This window comes from Babylonia areolata, chromosome 8 (genome assembly GCF_041734735.1).
Source record: "Babylonia areolata isolate BAREFJ2019XMU chromosome 8, ASM4173473v1, whole genome shotgun sequence".
NCBI classification, from domain to species: Eukaryota; Metazoa; Mollusca; class Gastropoda; order Neogastropoda; family Buccinidae; genus Babylonia; species Babylonia areolata.
The window spans coordinates 38,863,336-38,881,350 of NC_134883.1; the positions used below are offsets into that span (position 1 = coordinate 38,863,336).

The 18,015-nt window shown below is 43.1% G+C and overlaps 1 protein-coding gene across 2 annotated transcripts in view; it reads right to left on the reverse strand.

Moving 5' to 3' along the window:
• LOC143284782 (isoleucine--tRNA ligase, cytoplasmic-like) overlaps positions 1-18,015 on the reverse strand; it is a 49,171-nt gene that overhangs the window by 5,071 nt on the left and 26,085 nt on the right. For both annotated transcript variants that reach the window (XM_076591785.1, XM_076591786.1), the window contains exons 19-29: positions 15,831-15,951; positions 14,783-14,874; positions 13,416-13,493; positions 12,700-12,924; positions 11,478-11,561; positions 8,215-8,295; positions 7,294-7,509; positions 6,298-6,393; positions 4,644-4,811; positions 3,406-3,678; positions 257-532 (exon numbers count right to left, since the gene is read on the reverse strand). In XM_076591785.1, coding sequence (XP_076447900.1) covers positions 257-532; positions 3,406-3,678; positions 4,644-4,811; positions 6,298-6,393; positions 7,294-7,509; positions 8,215-8,295; positions 11,478-11,561; positions 12,700-12,924; positions 13,416-13,493; positions 14,783-14,874; positions 15,831-15,951 — 1,710 coding nt within the window. The remainder of the gene's footprint in view (positions 1-256; positions 533-3,405; positions 3,679-4,643; positions 4,812-6,297; positions 6,394-7,293; positions 7,510-8,214; positions 8,296-11,477; positions 11,562-12,699; positions 12,925-13,415; positions 13,494-14,782; positions 14,875-15,830; positions 15,952-18,015) is intronic.

The following is an 18,015-nucleotide window of genomic DNA, read 5'->3' on the forward strand; positions in this document are numbered from 1 at the left end:
AGGCTGTTTCAGGCACATGTGCACCATGAACAGCTTGTAAAGTGCATTTGAATAATCAAATGTTTCAGCCAAAAATTCACAATTATTCAGTTGTTCATAAACAACAGCTCTGGGCCCTCTGTTCATTCAGCCTTTGATGACAAGAAAATCACTTTTCTCCCTCGACTCACAATCACCCTAGCCTTCCTTCCCTAATACAACCACCACCCATCCACCCATATGTTTGGGCAGTATTCTAACAGGCTGTGTAACTCACCTGGTCCAGGATTTCAGAGGCACTCAGAATGCTTCCCCTTGGGTTCTCTAGCATCAAGGTGGCTTTCTTGCTGCCGTGTTCCACGTTGACAAAATGGCAGATGGGCGACTTGACGCTGCACTCGGACGCACTGCTGCTGTCACAGGTGGTGGAGCAGACATACAGAGTCTTTCCTGACAGGTTGGACACTTTCTGCTGACCACTCACTGCCTTGGTCAGCTTGGCATCTTCAAACAGCTGCACCCTTCTCCCCCTCAGGCCAAACGCTACCTGCACCTGGTGTGGAGAAACACAGGTATTGTTTCATGACAAGAAAAAGAACAGGAAATGTTTGATCGACGCAAAAATTACAGGGGTTATTTCAATGGCAATGATCAATATAGGAAACTTTTGATCTACGAACACATTACAGATATTATTTCAATGACAAGGATCAATACAGGAAACAGATGATCTATGCTCAAGTTACAGCTGTTATTTCAATGGCAATGATCAATACAGGAAACTTCTGATCCATGAACACGTTACAGGTGTTATTTCAATGGCAATGATCAATACAGGAAACTTTTGATCTATGCACAAGTTACAGGTGTTATTTCAATGGCAATGATCAATACACGAAACTTTTGATCTATGCACAAGTTACAGGTGTTATTTCAATGGCAATGATCAATACAGGAAACTTTTGATCTACACACAAGTTATGTTGATGGCTAAGTGATGCAGACAACAGGCAATGAACACATGAAATGATCAGGATAAAACTGGTGACCCTGAGAAAGTGAGACCAGCTACAGGTCTAACACTGGTATAAAAAAAAAATCAATTTGATCAGATTGCATTTGTCATGGAGAGGAGGAAACCCATAAGTCATACCTGCGAGTACAGGCTGCAACTTGCACTCATCTCCTTCAGTTCTCACCCTGCCATGTGGGCAGGTATATTTGTATTTCCATGCCCACTGAACACCAACTTGGATTTTAGGATCTTTACCATGAGTATCTTCCACATGTATGTACACTCAAAGGCAGTTTCTGCTCTGGCATGTCTGCACAGATGTAGACCCAAGAGAATGGAAAATTATCTACCCTTAACCCACCAGGCACCAATAACAGGACTGAACCCAAGACCCTCAGTTTGAAAGTGCAGTGCTCTAACATTGGGGCTGTCAGTCATGTCTATGTTGAGGTATGAAGTGCTGTCTATGCCATGCCATCCTGACCATCAACCATGAATGGTACAATTTGAAATGCACTCTCACTGCGCTGTAGACATTAATAATAATAATAATAATAATAATGGTACTTATATAGCGCTGAATTTTGTGCATAAACAAATCTAAGCGCTTTCGCACCAGTCATTCTCACGCACGCATAACTCTAAAACTGGAGAAATTAAAGACAAGGAAGAGGCAGGGAAGGGAGGCTATTTTGGGAAGAGGTGGGTTTTAAGGCCAGACTTGAAAGAGCTGAGTGTGGAGACTTGACGAAGCGAAAGAGGAAGTTCATTCCAATTGCAAGGTCCAGAGACGGAGAAAGAACGGCGGCCAACAGTCGAGAGTTTGAATCTGGGTATGCGTAAGTGGAGTGGATCCGAAGCTGATCGTAGTGAGCGAGATGGAGTGTAGAGGTGAAGGCAGCCACAGAGATAGGAAGGGGCTGATTTGTGAATACATTTGTAGCATAGAGTGCTGATCTTGTACTTTATTCGGTGTGAGACAGGGAGCCAGTGGAGATGTTGCAAAAGAGGAGTGGTGTGCTCAGATCTTTTCTTTCTGAGGACGAGTCGGGCAGCAGAATTTTGTATGCGCTGAAGGGACTGAATGGATGAAGCAGGCAAACCAGACAATAGAGAGTTACAGTAGTCAAGGTGAGAGAGAATGAGAGAAACGACAAGTCTAGATGTTGCGTCAATAGACAGATATTTCCGGATGGAACTGATGCGCCGCAGTTGACAGTAGCAGGATTGACATGTCTGATTGATAAATGTTTGCATGGACAGTGTGTTGTCAAGGACAACGCCGAGGTTCCTGACTCACATTGGGTTTAAGTCATTAAATGACTGGTCGACAACACATTCAAACTATCACCTATATCTTGCATACCAAATTTCAGATTGACATCCCAAGACAGTGCACATCAAGAGTGCCCATTATAAGCTTTTTTTTGGTTTTGTTGTGGTTGTTTTTAAGCATATTGGATGTCCTAGCAACATAAATATTGGTCTCACAAGCTTTTATGTGATATCATAACAAGTTACTGAGCTGAATGCATGGAGATCCAATTACAGTCCAATGCCAGTAAAAAATTTTAAAAAATTATAACTGTTGAGCACAGGAAGAAAAAGCTTAACTAAAGATTTTTCTTTTCTTTTTTTTCATTTTTATACTGCTCGTGTCTCCCGTGAAGAAAAGTAACCAACCTGCACAGCATTTGCGCAAGACTCAAGGTTCCAAAAAGGTGACCAAACAAATTCTACATTTTTTTGTAATCTTTTCCAGACTTGACTGAAAAATTTCCAAACCAAACACAAACTAAAACTTTATGAAACGTTTGTCTGCTTCACTGCCCAAGGAAGAGAAATCCAGGTTCTGATGTTCAATTTTCCCCATTTTTTCCTCTTTTTAATTTTTATTTTTTAATGCATTCATTCAGCTCTTTCCTGAACGGTGCTGGTCAAGGGTTTATCAAAATCCCAAGACTTTTCCAGATCCTGAACAGCAAAACATTTCTTCCAAAGCAAAGACATTTTCAGCCCTGGAAATGGTTCTCTCATTTATCTAAGACTCTTCCAGATTTCCATGAGTCTGTATGAACCCTGAAGACTGCATACACTAAACATGGGAACAAAATGCAGTGATGACTACAAGGTGCAGAAAAATCAACAAAGGAGAGTTCCAGGAAATAAATGCAACAAAGCAACAGTCAATCCAGTCAACACAACAACCACACAGCAGCAGACCTGGGCCAGCAGAAGGCCAGAAAAAGAATAAAAAGAAGTCGCGTTGCACTGTGACGGCATGCTTTCCCAGGGAGCAGAGCAGCCCGAATTTCATAGACAGTAATCTGCTGTGACAAAACATAATACAATGCAAAGCAATATCATACAGTACAGTACAACACAACATGACAGTGACATGAAGTGCAGACCTGTGCCAGCAGGAGGTCAGCAGACAGCACGTTCTGTCCGGCAGGATTCTCCAACAGCACAGTGGCCTGGTTCCCCTTCCGCCCCTCCCCCGCCGTCACGCCCTCACACAGCTGCACGTTGACAAACTTCATGCACGGCTGAACTCCCCCCACTACCGGCGCCGGGGACAGGGACAGCATGGCCTTGGCCTTGCCATTGGCTGAGGAGGAGGAGGAGGAGGACAATGATGCTGGGCAGCCAGTCAGAGTCATGTCCAGCTGGTAGTTTTTGATCTGAACAGAGGGAATGAAGAAATGAATGAATGAACTTGATTTACGTAGCGCACCTAAACATTTCAATACATAGGTTGTGCATTCACAGTGCCACAGCACTGAACGGAAGATCGTAACACTGTTAATACCCACAGTACAATAACCTACCACAATTAAGCACTCCACAGAAGACCTTACCATGGTGTAAAGTGGAACAGGAGTCAGTGCCATGAAGTTAGTAGGCCACCAGACTTCAGCAATGAATGGAAGACCCTAATGCGATGTAAAGAGGGACAGGGGAGGGGGAGAGGGTGGGTTTACTGTCCACAGTTCAGTGAACCACTTGAGTTCAGCACCCAACAGAAAGCTTTAACACAATGTAAAGAGGAACAGGAAGGGAGGATGGTGGGGTGGCGGGAGGTTACTGCCCATTGGTCAGTAAGCCACCAAAATTCAGCACTAAATAGAAGATTAACAAACAGTGAGGCCAGGAGATGAAATGATTAACAAATAGTAAAGAGTGCTAACTCTCTCCATTCACAAGGTACACAACTTCAAGTCAGTGCTGCTTACGCTACCGATTCAGCTAGCACACAGGGAAATAAAAGGTACATTGGAACAAGCCCAGACACTTCCTCAAAAAAGGAAGCGCCGGGTCTGTCCTAAAACCAATCATCTGACGTGCACACAGCAGCAAAGACAGAAGAACTGTACAAACACAAATAAGCTTTTATTCCAGACTGGCATAGCCTCTTTAATCCTGAACAAGCCACACACAACACATTGACAATACAGTACAAACACATGGTTGCCCCTGTGGTTTTTCAACTGGAAATTAAACAATGAAACAGAAGGGGTTTACTGCCCACAGGTTAGTGAACCACCAGAATTCAGCATCCTACAGAAAACCTTAACACAGTGTAAAGGAAGAAGTTTGGGGTTTACTGCCCACAGAAGAAGACATAAAGGCAGACAGTGTGACTCACTGGCATAGACTCGGCGATGATGATGTTGTCGGAGGGTGGCACGGGGTAAGGTTTGAGGGGCTGTTTGATGGTGGCCAGGATGAAGTCTGAGAACTGCTGGACGATGCGCCCCAGGTCCCCAGAGGCCTGGTAGTACACCACGATGTCGTCTGACGGCATCAGCTTGGCCTGTCACAGAAACAGAGTCAACTTTTATTGATCAAGTTGTCATCCACATTCAACATCTCTGGAATTAATGAGTTGATAAGTGGGTGGGAGAATGAGCTAGTGGATGAGTGAGTGTGGGAGGGTGTGTAAATATGAGGGTGTATGAGAGTGAATGAGTGAGAGTAAGTGTGTGAGTGTACAGTGTGGGGGTGGGGGTGGGAGTGGTGAGGATATGTATGTTGGTGTGGGTGTGGGTGTATGTGTGTGAGTGTGGGTGTGTCTGAGTGAGTGTAGTGTCTGTATGTATGTGCATGGGTGTGCACAAGTGTGTGTGTGTGTGTGTGTGTGTGTGTGTGTCTGTGCATGTGTATGAGTGTGTATGAGTGTGTGCGAGTGTAAGAGTGAATGCCTAAGTGTGTGTATGAGTGTGCGCCTCTGTGTGTGTGTGTGTGTGTGTGTGTGTGTGTGTCTGTGCATGTGTATGAGTGTGTATGAGTGTGTGCGAGTGTAAGAGTGAATGCCTAAGTGTGTGTATGAGTGTGCGCCTCTGTGTGTGTGTGTGTCCTATCATTCATGCCATTTCAGAGGCTTTACATATTCTCACACCACATGTCCTGGATTGTCTGTCCCACCCCCAGCAGTCAACAGGGAGCTAGAAATCAATGCTAGGTCATCAGGAGGTAGGAAACCCTGAACTCACTGTTGAGTCACTTCGATGGTGTTCAGTACTGACTGCTCTTATTCAATACACACATGACAACAACTGTGACAAAAATTGGTTAGTTGCAAAACATCCCAAGATGTTTGAAAGCTATGATATTAACTATCATGATAATGATAGGGATACTTATATAGTGCCTATCCTCAGTAAGAGAGCAAGCTTTAAGCTCTTTACAAACACAGAATCATTTGCACAACAGGCTGCCAACCTGGGTAGAGTGAACTGACATTTGCCTTTGGGTGCTCATCACTTATTTTCTGTGTCATTCAGTCAGGTTTCAGTCACACACACACACTCTCACACAGACCTCTAACATCTTAAGTGTATGACCTTTAACTATATTAAGCCCAACTTGTAGGCAGCCATTCTCCATTTTGGATGTGTGTGCATGCTGAGTATGTTCGGGTTTTCCTAACCCACTGAAAACTGACATGGATTACAGTATCTCTATGTGTGTATTTGATCTTCTACCTGCATATACACACGAAGGGATTTCAGGCTCTAGCAGGTCTGCACATACGCTGACCTGGGGGATAGGAAAAATGTTCACCCTAAACCCACCAGGTGCAACATGGACAGAACTCAGGAAACTCAGGCAAGAATACAGTGCTTTAAACATTTGCCCACCGCACCTGTCACCACACTGTATCAAGAAGTATTAATCACAACGTTAATTTTAAAGTGTCATAGTTATCTAACAGATCCTTTAGAACTTTTTTCCTGTTCCCCAGTTATTCTTCTAAGGAAGCTATACGTGACTAAAAAAGACAAAAAACAAGACATCACCTTTTTCCTCAGTCGCTGAACACGATTGATGACTTCCCTGGCCACCCCCTCATCCAACATGGACTGGTCCGGAGTGATGTCCAACAGCACCAAGATCTGATACACATACACACACACACATAACGCAGGTCACAGGTCAGACTTATTACATAAATGTTGCTTTTAAGTTTTGATTTTAGTGCCCCGTGTTGTTAATTTATGAAAGCATTTCCTACATATTGATATTAACTGTTAGCGCTCTGAGCCCCTGTGCAAAGAAGGTTGAGCGCAATATAAGTACCCATTATCATTATCATTGCAGGCTGGTATTTTGTATCAGCTGCCCAACTAAGGCTTTCATTCAGCCAAATGTCTAAAAGATTGTGAAATATCATCCCTCAAATGACTTGAGCGAAACATTCTGAAAACATCTTTTCTCCAAGGGCTTGAGAGAAACACCATGTAAAACAGCCTCCCTCAAATGACCAGTGAAACAAGTAAAACATCATCCCCAAAATGACTGGAGTGATATATGATCCCCACAATGACTTGAGTGATATATGATCCCCAAAATGACTGGAGTGATATATGATCCCCACAATGACTTGAGTGAAGCATTATATCCAACATGACTTCGTGAAACATCATCCCCAAAACAACTAGTGAAACATCACCCTCCAAACGACTTGCATGAAACACCATCATCCCCAAAATAACTTGAATGAAACATAATCCCAAAATGACTAGTGAAACAACATTTCCAAAAAGACTTGAGTGAAACATCATCCACAAAAAATTAATCTATACCAACACATTCTGCCAACTAAAAATAGCAACAAGGGAATGACTGTGATCCTGTAATGTTCTCTCTGAATTAAACCTGACCTAATACAGCAGCTATAAACTGATACTTCCATCCTGTTTTCTCCACACTATTCCTCTCTCCTTCTCCCCCCATCCCCTCCCCTCCAGTCCCCCCACCCCCACCCCCCAAAGTGACCCCAACAGCTGGCTGACCTGTCCGTCAGAGTGGGCCTCATACTGCTGCCCCTCCCCCTTGCCTTGCTGCTGGTCCCCCACGCTGAACATCACCCGCAAGTCTCCCGTCTGCAGTCTGTGACCCCCGACCTCCACCGTCCCTATCTGCAGGAAGCTGGTCAGCTGGCTGTCTGTCAGGCCTCGGATCTGCTCCGACACTGCCTTGAAGTCCCCCTTCAGCTTGGAGCCCAGCACCTTCATCACAATAATAATAATTTATTTTAACACGGTGCTATAATTCAGCTCAACGCTCACCTTGGATCACAGATTGACACAAGCTTACAGATGGGCCAACAGCAAAGTGAGAGCTAAATGATTCATGGTTTCTCTACTGCCATGTGAACTTGTTTAAAGATTAGTCTTTTCTGAAGGACTATCACTCTCAAACTAAGAAGCAGGATTGCACTGGCTCTTAATGCTGCAACATTGGGGGCTAGTTGACATTTGGGGATCATCCCAACACTGTCTGTCCTAAAGCCCTCTTGGCCGAGAGAGTGGGGATGTTCTAGCCCAGACAGATAGACAGCAGTTGCCTCCTCTGCTGTTCTGATGGTCATAGTTGGACATGACTGACTATCATTCATACATACATATGTAATTCAAGCTCTAAGCACTTTACAAATCCATACTTAAAATAAAATGGAAGCACACTAAAGAGTCACAAAAAGTCATAAAAGCACTACCATTAATATCATAAAAGCACAACTTACGGTAACACACAAAGTGATTTTTTTTTAAACCCTGGATGCAACAACTAACACTCCAGCTCTCAAACACAAAAAATGTAAGTTAACAACCAAAAGAGCAATCATAGTTAAAATGTAAGTACATGTGAAAAAGAAGCACAGAGAATATTAGTTTATATTCAAGAGATTAACATGATGAAATGAAGTAACAGACCTTGTGGTCAGGTTCTGCCCTCAGCTTCACCCCGTACTTCTCCTTGTCTGTCGTGGTCGTCAGGCTGCGCACGTTCAGCTCCTGGGGAGGTGCAGAAGAAAGGAATGTTATACTGTGGGAGGTCATGAATTTTCATGACAAAAAGGAAATTTTCTATCTAAAATTACGTTTAAATAACATACTTACCGTGACCCAACTAGTGCAGACTCCGGCAGGGGTCTGACATTCCTGTCCTGTGCAAACTACTATCCGCCTATGCGGAGAAAAAGAGAGCAACTATGGCCGATAACCTCCCGGAAGTAGGTAACCTCCCCTTTGTCCCACTAGCTAGCGCCCTCTTTTTCCGGCAGCCATCTCGACACCTGTTCCTGTGCTCCGCATACGGCTAAGTTTTTTCGTATTTCTTTCTGTCTATCAACTCCTTGGCGTCCTTGTTGTTTATCTAATTATGCCTTCCAACAGGTCGCATGATTATGTACCTCGATTGGGCGATCGGGCTAAAATTAAGGCCTATGGTGATGGGTCAGGCTGTGTGCTGGGCACGTGACCAGGCTGCTGGGAGGTGGTCGTGGAGGGTGGGAGCAGATTTGCTGCAGCAGAAGAGTGAGCAGTGGTAGATGGTGTGGCACCTGGAAGCAGAGTGGTGCATAATTGATGCAGCAAGTTGACAATGAGTTGCTGGTTGTTTGGCTGAGCAGCTTGCTGATCCGCCTTTAGTGAGTGGGAAACAGGAGCAACCGACTGTATGGCAGATGGTGTCATCGCCGCAGAGCTTGTAGGGGCCAAGCACGCACCTGCACTGAAGGCGAAGGGTGGTGTCGGAGCAATGGAAGTAACTGCGGCGGTGACCGGAAAGGGCACCGAAGCAGGAGTTGCCTCCCTTGGATCGGCTGCTCGAGTTAAGGGGGAGGACGTACGCGTATGGGCGAGTGTGTCCCCTAGTGGTCCACCTTCCTCCCTGCACCTGGGGAGGGAATCCCTAAGCACCTCGGTCGCTATAGGACCCGAGACGGAAGAGGCATGCCGCGTGGGGGGCGCTTGAGCCGATGTCACGGCCGCCGCCACGGACGCATCGCACATAGGGCCCTGTCTAGAGTGTGGATCCAAAGCCAGTGTGTGTTGTTTTCCCAAAGGGATTGGGGCACATTCCATTGTTGATATAGTGGGAGTTGGCAAAGAGATAGAGGAGATCGACTCAGGCACTGCCGACTGGCAGGACCGAGAAAACGCGGATTGCATCGAGTCCGTTCGCGGATGAAAAAGAATATTGTCAATGGCACCACTGAACTGAGTATGGGGTAACGAACCCCTAGAAGTCGGCGGAGGAGACGTCGGAAGCAGTGGGGGCCTGGAGTCGACCGGAGGTAGAGGAGGAAGTGGAGGCTGCAGGTCGGTGTTGTTTACCGGGCCCAAAGTAGAGGGCCCAGAGTGTCCGCGAATCGATTGCGATCGCGCCTTAATTTTAGCCTGATCGCCCAATCGAGCTACATAATCATGCAACCTGTTGGAAGGCATAATTAGATAAACAACAAGGACGCCAAGGAGTCGATAGACAGAAAGAAATATGAAAAAACTTAGCCGTATGCGGAGCACAGGAACAGGTGTCGAGATGGCTGCCGGAAAAAGAGGGCGCTAGCTAGTGGGACAAAGGGGAGGTTACCTACTTCCGGGAGGTTATCGGCCGTAGTTGCTCTCTTTTTCTCCGCATATGCGGATAGTAGTTTGCACAGGACAGGAATGTCAGACCCCTGCCGGAGTCCGCACTAGTTGGGTCACGGTTAAGTATGTGTAATTAAAAGGAAATTTCCCCCTAAGATTCCATTTAATCTAACACACTGTACCGTGACCCTCTAGCACCGACTCTGGCAGGGGTCTGATTCCTGTCTTGTGCAGAGATTCCTAAAGTAGCTGTGGCTAGTAGCCTCCCTTAGTATATTACCTCCCTTTTGTTTGCTCATGCAGCGTCCTCTTTTTGAGGAACCATGTTCCTTTCCTACTGTCTCTACTTTCTTGTAGGTAAGGTTTTTTCCCCATTTTCTATCTTTCTCCACATTAAACATTATTTAACAGGTTTAATCTTTTATTCTTTTTTCTCTTCTGCGTTCGTGGGCTGCAACTCACTCATATGTATACAAGTGGGTTTTTATGTGTATGAGTTTTTACTCCAGTTTGTAGGCAGCCATACTCCGCTTTCAGGGGGAGGGGGTGTGCATGCTGGGTATGTTCTTGTTTCCATAACCTACCGAACACTGACATGGATTACAGGATCTTTAATGAGCATATTTGATACTCTTTCATTCAAATTCCACTGTAACATCTTTGTGTCCGTTACCCCACAAACGTCATGGTTGCCCCCCCTCCCTTCCCCTTTTCTCTCTGCATTTAGCAGGGACAGACTGAAAGACTAAGCTCTCCCAAATATCTTTTCCAAGAGTACGTTTCTGAGACCGAAGCTTTCTTTGATAGTAACAGCATCAACAGCAGCAGCTACAACCTCAGCTGTGGCAACACAAGATGCATGAATACTTTACATAAAAACAATACGCCAACAAATTCACCCGTCAGCAAAGTGTGTCTTGTCATCCTGAGTAGGGCACCATGTACTGAAAGGTCCAAACAAACTCCCCTGCCTACACATAAATACAGTGTCAGAGCTGCAGAAACTCTGACCTGATATGGCTCTGACTCAAGTATTACTGAGCACCAAGAAAACAGCCTTAGTTCATGCTGTACCAGACCTGGACTCATTCCTCCCAGTCAGATCAAAAGTTTCCCTGGACCAGCTACCAGACATAGCTACTCCAGAATCTATCAGACCTACAGCCTCTAAAACTCCGGAACAGAAACCAAAATCATCAGTGACACTGCGTCGCATTTGCTTGTAGTAGTTATAATTTTGAGCTGTCTGCACAGTTAAAGAAAATACTAGCACTAATTTTGCTTTTGCCGGTGTTCCTAACGCAACCCTTTAGTCACTGCTCCAAAGTGTTTTCAATGTAGTTCTCACACACGTTTTTCTTCCCCACCATGTTGGTTTGCTGACTCACTAAACAGCCTTTATAAATTTCCAGCTCCCACAGAATTCTGGCACATGCACATTCATGCTACTGTTGTGATCATCTCAAAAGATCAACCTCATGCAATTTTCTTCGTTCCAGAACGTCCACATATTCTTTATATTTTCATAATGCGGTGAATTTTTTACTGGCTTTCTGGAATAAATATGGACACATTAGGACAGTAGGCATATCTGAGCTACTCACTTCCAGAATGTATTTCTCCAGGTAGCGTACTTCCTCCAGAGCTTTGGGGTCATTGGAGATGACCACCACTTCCTTCAGGGGATACTGAAAACAACACATAGTTCTGTTGGTGATTCTGTAAGGAAAAAGTACAAACTTTTAGAAAAAAACAAACACACATTCAGAAGATTAGCAGATTCCTTAATGCAACCCCTTCACACCAAAAATCTAACTTGGCTTGTTTCAACTTTAGGTTAAAAGATCATTTATACTTAATAAACCAACAATACACTTTATACCTAATAAACTAACAATACACACACTGGAACTACCATCCCTCTCCCACCAAAAAAAGTTTTTCTTCTGATCCAGCTGGAGCAACATGCCAGACAAGTCCATAACAATCAGGTGATCACTTAATTTGCCTTTCAGAACTGTCTTACTGCTAATGATAAAAAATGGTGTGTTTTGTTATTTTCATAGCACTATAATACATGCACAAGCAAGCTCTAAGTGCTTTACAAATCCAATATCTAAAGTGAACCAAGTAAGCACAAAAGATGATGTATAAACATTTAAGAGTCATAATAACACAATGAATAATATCAATACATTATTGAGGAAGACTTACATACTTATGAAGATGCTCTAACCATCATGTACTAAAGCACCTGGTCCAGCATCAAATGAGTTTCTATATACATCTTTTTAACTCAGTATCAGTATCAGTAGCTCAAAGAGGCGTCAATGCGTTTGGTCAAATCCATATACGCTACACCACATCTGCCAAGCAGATGTCTGACCAGCAGCCTAACCCAACGCACTTAGTCAGGCCTTGGAAAAAATAAATAAATAAAAATTTAAAAAAAATAAAAATAAATAAATAAATATATATATATATATATATATATATAAAATAAAATTAAATTAAATTAAAATTAAAAAATAAAATGAAATAAAATGAAAAATAAAAATAAACAATAAAAAAAATAATAATAAATACATAAATAAAGTAAAAATAAATAAGTGAAATAGAAAATAAAAATAAATAACAATGAAAATAAAATAAAATAAAGTAAAAATAACAAAAATTAAAAAATAAAATAATTTTTTTAAAATATATAAAAAAAATCAACAGAACACGTCTTTCATTAAACAAAGACATGTGGTTGGCGATGACTTTGGCACCTAAGATTTCAAAAAACAAACATCACAAACATCAAGTGGCCATCCAGCAGCCCACCTTGAGGGGCAGGGTTTTGCGGTCCCTCACAACACGCCCCAGTTCAATGACAGTCTGCATGCGGGACACCGCCGACTCAATTTCCTCGTGGATCACCTCCTCCTGGGTCTTGGGCAGCATCAGGAAGTGGATGCTGCGCGTGTCTTCTGACGATGCCACCGGCCCAACCAGAAGCTTACGCATGCTCTGGTACATCGACTCCGTCAGGAATGGCGTAAACGAGGCCTGGAAGGTAAAAAAAATAATCACTACTTATTCCAAAAAGAAAGGAATGACTGAGTCAGAGAGAGTGATTTTTCTAATACTGAAAAGTTCATGGCTGGGATCCTGAGAAAGCTTAACTGAAGTATGTGTCTTTATGCCGGAACAAGGAAAAATAAAAAGGAAAACAATATTGAAAAATCAAAATCACCAAAATATATGGAAATTCATGTCATTCCGAAATACTCCCAACAATGGGAATGAAATACAATAAGGGTGACATTTTATCTGAAAGTACAGGCTTCTGTGCACATCTGATGAAAAATTAGAACTGATGTCAAAAATAAGACCAACAGTTAAACTCAGAAAACATGGATAGATCACAGCTATCATAGAAGCTCAACAATTGGTGGGGACTGAATGGAGGGGGGAATGTCAACTCTTTTTCTGTCACACAAAGGCATGTCTTCACAGACACAGACATCAGCACAGTGACAGGTACATGTGTGACTTACCATGACCCGACACATGGAGAACAGGACTGAGAAGAGAGTTTCCAGAGCCTTGTGACAGTCTGCCAGGCCTCCCTCACCCTGCACAGACACACATCATACACATACACACACACATCATACACATACACACACATGCACACACCGCACATATATACATACACATGCATACACACACACATCATACACATACACACACCACACATATATACATACACATGCATACACACACATGCACACACCACACATATATACATACACATGCATACACACACATGCACACACCACACATATATACACACACACATACACATCACACACATCATACACATGCACACACATGCACAAACCACACATATATACATACACATGCATACACACACACATCATACACATACACACATATGCACACACATATACATACACATGCATACACACACACACCATACACATTCACACATATGCAAACAACACACATATATACACACACAAACACACATAAATACACACAGAAACACATACATACACATACACACACACACACACACACTCACGCACATGCGCGCGCACACACACACAAACACAAATGCATTTAGAAAAGTATCAGAAACATGGGTGTACAAGGAAATGTGTAGACAGAGAAAATGGACGTCTGTCAGTTTGCATGTGTGTGTAAATGTGTATGTATATGTTTACATGTGTGTGTGTGTGAGTCCTTAATTTCTATATACTTACAGTGATTACAGTGACTGAATGAGTGAGTGAATGAGTAGGAGTATATGTAAGTGTTTGAGTGTGAGTATGTGTATGTGCGTGTATGTGCGTGTATGAACATGTTTGTGCACATTATAGAACTACAAGCGTACAATGTCTTTACTCATTTCTAAACAGTATAGGCTTGTAATTCTTACCCAAAATGAAACAAATGGAACAGAACCTGAGAATCATTCACAAGGCAAAGCAATATCAATAATATTCAATAAACATCTCATTCATCTTAAAAAAATAAAATAAAAAAAAAATCTGAAAAGACTGCTTCATTAAAACAAATTCATTTACTGTGCACATGCCTCCACCACATGCATCATCCTTTCCTATGCTTCCTGTAACTTTTTTTATAAAAAAAAAAAAATCCAAATGATTCAATCAGACTATTTCTTCTCCCAACGCAAGCCAAACAAACAAAAAGACCTAACCACAAAAACGATCTCTACCTCCGTCTGCATCTGTCCAAGCACTCACCCTCACACGCCCTCATCAAAAGTACCGCCTTACAGTCCATAAACTATGATAACTTCCAACCCTGCAAACTGAGCATCTCATCATAGGCACAAAAAACCCAACATCCACCCCCATGTCCGTGCACTGACCTTCAGCCTGCGGCGGTTCATGCGGACATACCAGTTGGTCAGCTGGTCCACAAACTTCACCAGGTGGGGCATCACAGTGTATAGGTGGTATGCTGCACACCCACACACACACACGCACATACTGTATACATACATGAAAACACACATGCATGCGCACACATAAAGACACACACATGCAAGTACCCCCTCCCCCCACCCACCCACACACACACACAAACATAAACAGAGATATCAGGGACCATTTGGGTTCCTTTCATTCTCAACAACAGACCACATTTCAAAATGATCATCCAGAAAAGTATGTCTCATGTCACTACTGGGTTGTTATCAGTCATGCTGTTTTTAACCACATATTCATCATCTTTTTTTCTTCTTCTCCAAGTTGTTCCCTAGCCACCCCAGCAAAACTGCAGCCTGTCTGTGTGCTATTGGGTAAAATGTGATTTAGCCAACAGTGAAATTCAAAAAGCGGTGGTCCTTTAAGGATTTCTGGTCCATTAGCACTGATGTGTTTGAGAGAATGCAGTCTTAGCTTTCTAAAGGAGGAGTTTGTATTATACTCCATGTTTGGTGTTGCATATACTTACCATGTCAAACTGATGCAAACTAGGCCTATCGGTCTAACTTGCTTTCTTGTCCTGGTAAAAAGCTAATGCTAGCTGTTTGACACACAATGACACAGCAAGTGTGTGTTTATGTCAGTGTCACTATAAATGTGGTCAGGGTCACAGTATGAGTGGTTAGTCTTCAAGCTTTTGTTGGCTACATGAAGGTTCTGGATGCCAGAACGTCAAAGATGAAAAACTGAAATATAGTTCAAGCAAACTACTCTGACCCACAAAGAGAAAAACACAGAAAGAGAATGAGACAGGCAGTGACAGACAGAACGAGACAAACAGAAAGACAAGACACAAGATAACGAACAAGGTATCAAAGCTGTAACTATCAAAACAATCAGACGGGAAACAAACAGCAGAGAGGACATGGCAGGAGAGAGATAGACAGACAGACAGAGAGAAGCAGCAACCAATCAGACGCTGTCCCTGACCTGCCATCTCCTTGGTGACAAACTTGATGAGGGACTGGGTGAAGGAGAGGATCCAGCGGTCCATGTAGTTGTCTGACAGCTGAAGTGCTGCCTCGTTGAACACAAACTTCGCTCCCTCTTCCTGCCATGTCAACACACACACCAGCATGAGCATGTGCACACACACACACACACACACACACACACAAAATCCACACACGTAAGCATACTCATTTACTGATGGCAGTGTGTAAAGTCATTTCTAACAACATGCCTCCATATCATGAAAATAATAATGGATAATTCTTACACAGTGTGAGCCCCCAAAATACCAAGACTGAACATGATGTACAAAATATAAATACCAGTCAATAACAATAATCAATAAACAATAAAAATTAACAGTTTCATAAAACAGGTATTAAAAGTACCCTTACCACGGCTGTGCCGCTTAACTTCCAGCAGAGCTATTTAGTTTCAGAGTTCAGTGAGCGGTCAGGAGCACGGCTGCTGACCTAGATTCCACTGGGATGGGAGGGGGGGGGGAAGGGGAGCGCGCGCCGCGCTCTTTGTGCCTATGTTTCCAGCAGAGAAAGTTGTATTGTTTAAGTGATTTTCATTTAATCATATTCGTGCACACCGGTTTTTGTTTGCTGTCATTTTTGTGTACATGATTCCAGTGAATGTGAACTTTAAGTGTGTTGTGTGATTTACCAGACACTGTCCGAGTGTTTGTGTTACATCCAGTTATTTGACCTAAGTGTGTGTGTGTGAGTGCCGACAAAAATGGAATCTGGTGCGGTAGTGGCAGCATTGCTGACTGGGCAACACACCTTCAGTGAACACTTGTGATGTTTGGATAATATGTTTCGTGTGTGTGGTGAGCGGGTTCTCAGAAGAGATAAAGACAAGGGGTTGAATGCAAGACTTTGTGCCAAGTATTCTTCTGAACTGTTTCGTTTTTTCGGTCTAGATGTTTCGAATGATGAAGAGGGCAAACATCCCACATGCATTTGTATCAAGTGCTACAAAAAAATGAACAAGGGGGGGAGGCAACACACGCAGTCGTCAATTCACTCAAAAAGAAAGTATTAGGGATGCAGTCACAAGATGACAAACTGCGTGTCATCATGCAAGAGCACATGACTATTGTCTCCCCCATGCTTCAGCAAGTCGTACCCCAAGCAGGAGAATCACGGCACAAATCAAAAAGTAAAGAATAAAGAAATTTTCAGCCCTGTTCTTTTCTCCACCCTGAATCCCTCCCTCCTGCACACACACATTGTAAGGAAAAAACAAGAAAAGAAAAAAAAAATGTTTGAGTTTAGTCAGTGTCACACTTCAACTGAGTGGATTACCAACTACAAACAAGGAGTTCATACGGATTTACAAGTTCAGGTAGGAATGGATTTTATTATTTAGAACTTACAAATGCATGTCAGTACGTTACATTGTGATCGTTTACTAAAAGCATGGTATCGTCAAGGTGTATCTTTTAGACTGACCAAATGCATGTCGCAAGCAAAGGCACACATACTGACACGCAAAACATCTAGTCGGCGAAAATCTCTCCCCCCCCCCTCTCTGTGTGCGTCTCTCTCTCTCTCTCTCTCTCTCTCTCTCTCTGCGTCTGTCTCTCTCCCTCTCTCTCTGTGCCTCTCCCCTTTCTCTCTCCGTACACGTTCCTCTGTTTCTCAGTATGTCTGTCCCTGCATATATGTCTGTCTGTCCGTCTCTCTTCCCGTGATGTTGAGAGAAGTGTGAAACTTAGGTGGCTGGCAGCAGTTCTCAGTGGAGCTGACCGTTAAATACTGACACTAATTCCGGGGCGGTCTGCCACCTCTAGGTAATGTATCGGCTATATTTTCCTTCCAGTTGTATCGTGGAGACATGCATGTATATCATGATATAAGTTTTATCTCCAAGTAAAACGATGTACACACACAACACGGAGTTGAAATTGAACTACGTTTCGTGTGTGTTCCTCAGTTCGAACAGAATGTTCGTGTGCTCGCTAAGTTTTGGACCGCTTGTACACTGCCTGTAGGAAATTAAACCTACTCATGTTTGGTATCGTTAAATTTGTCAGAAAATCACACATCCATTCACACCCATAGCGCCCTTCTTGTTGCATTCTGACATAGAGTATTATTTTTTAAAAGCACATAACCCTGTTTCTGACAGTTTATCAGCAGCAGCGAAGCTG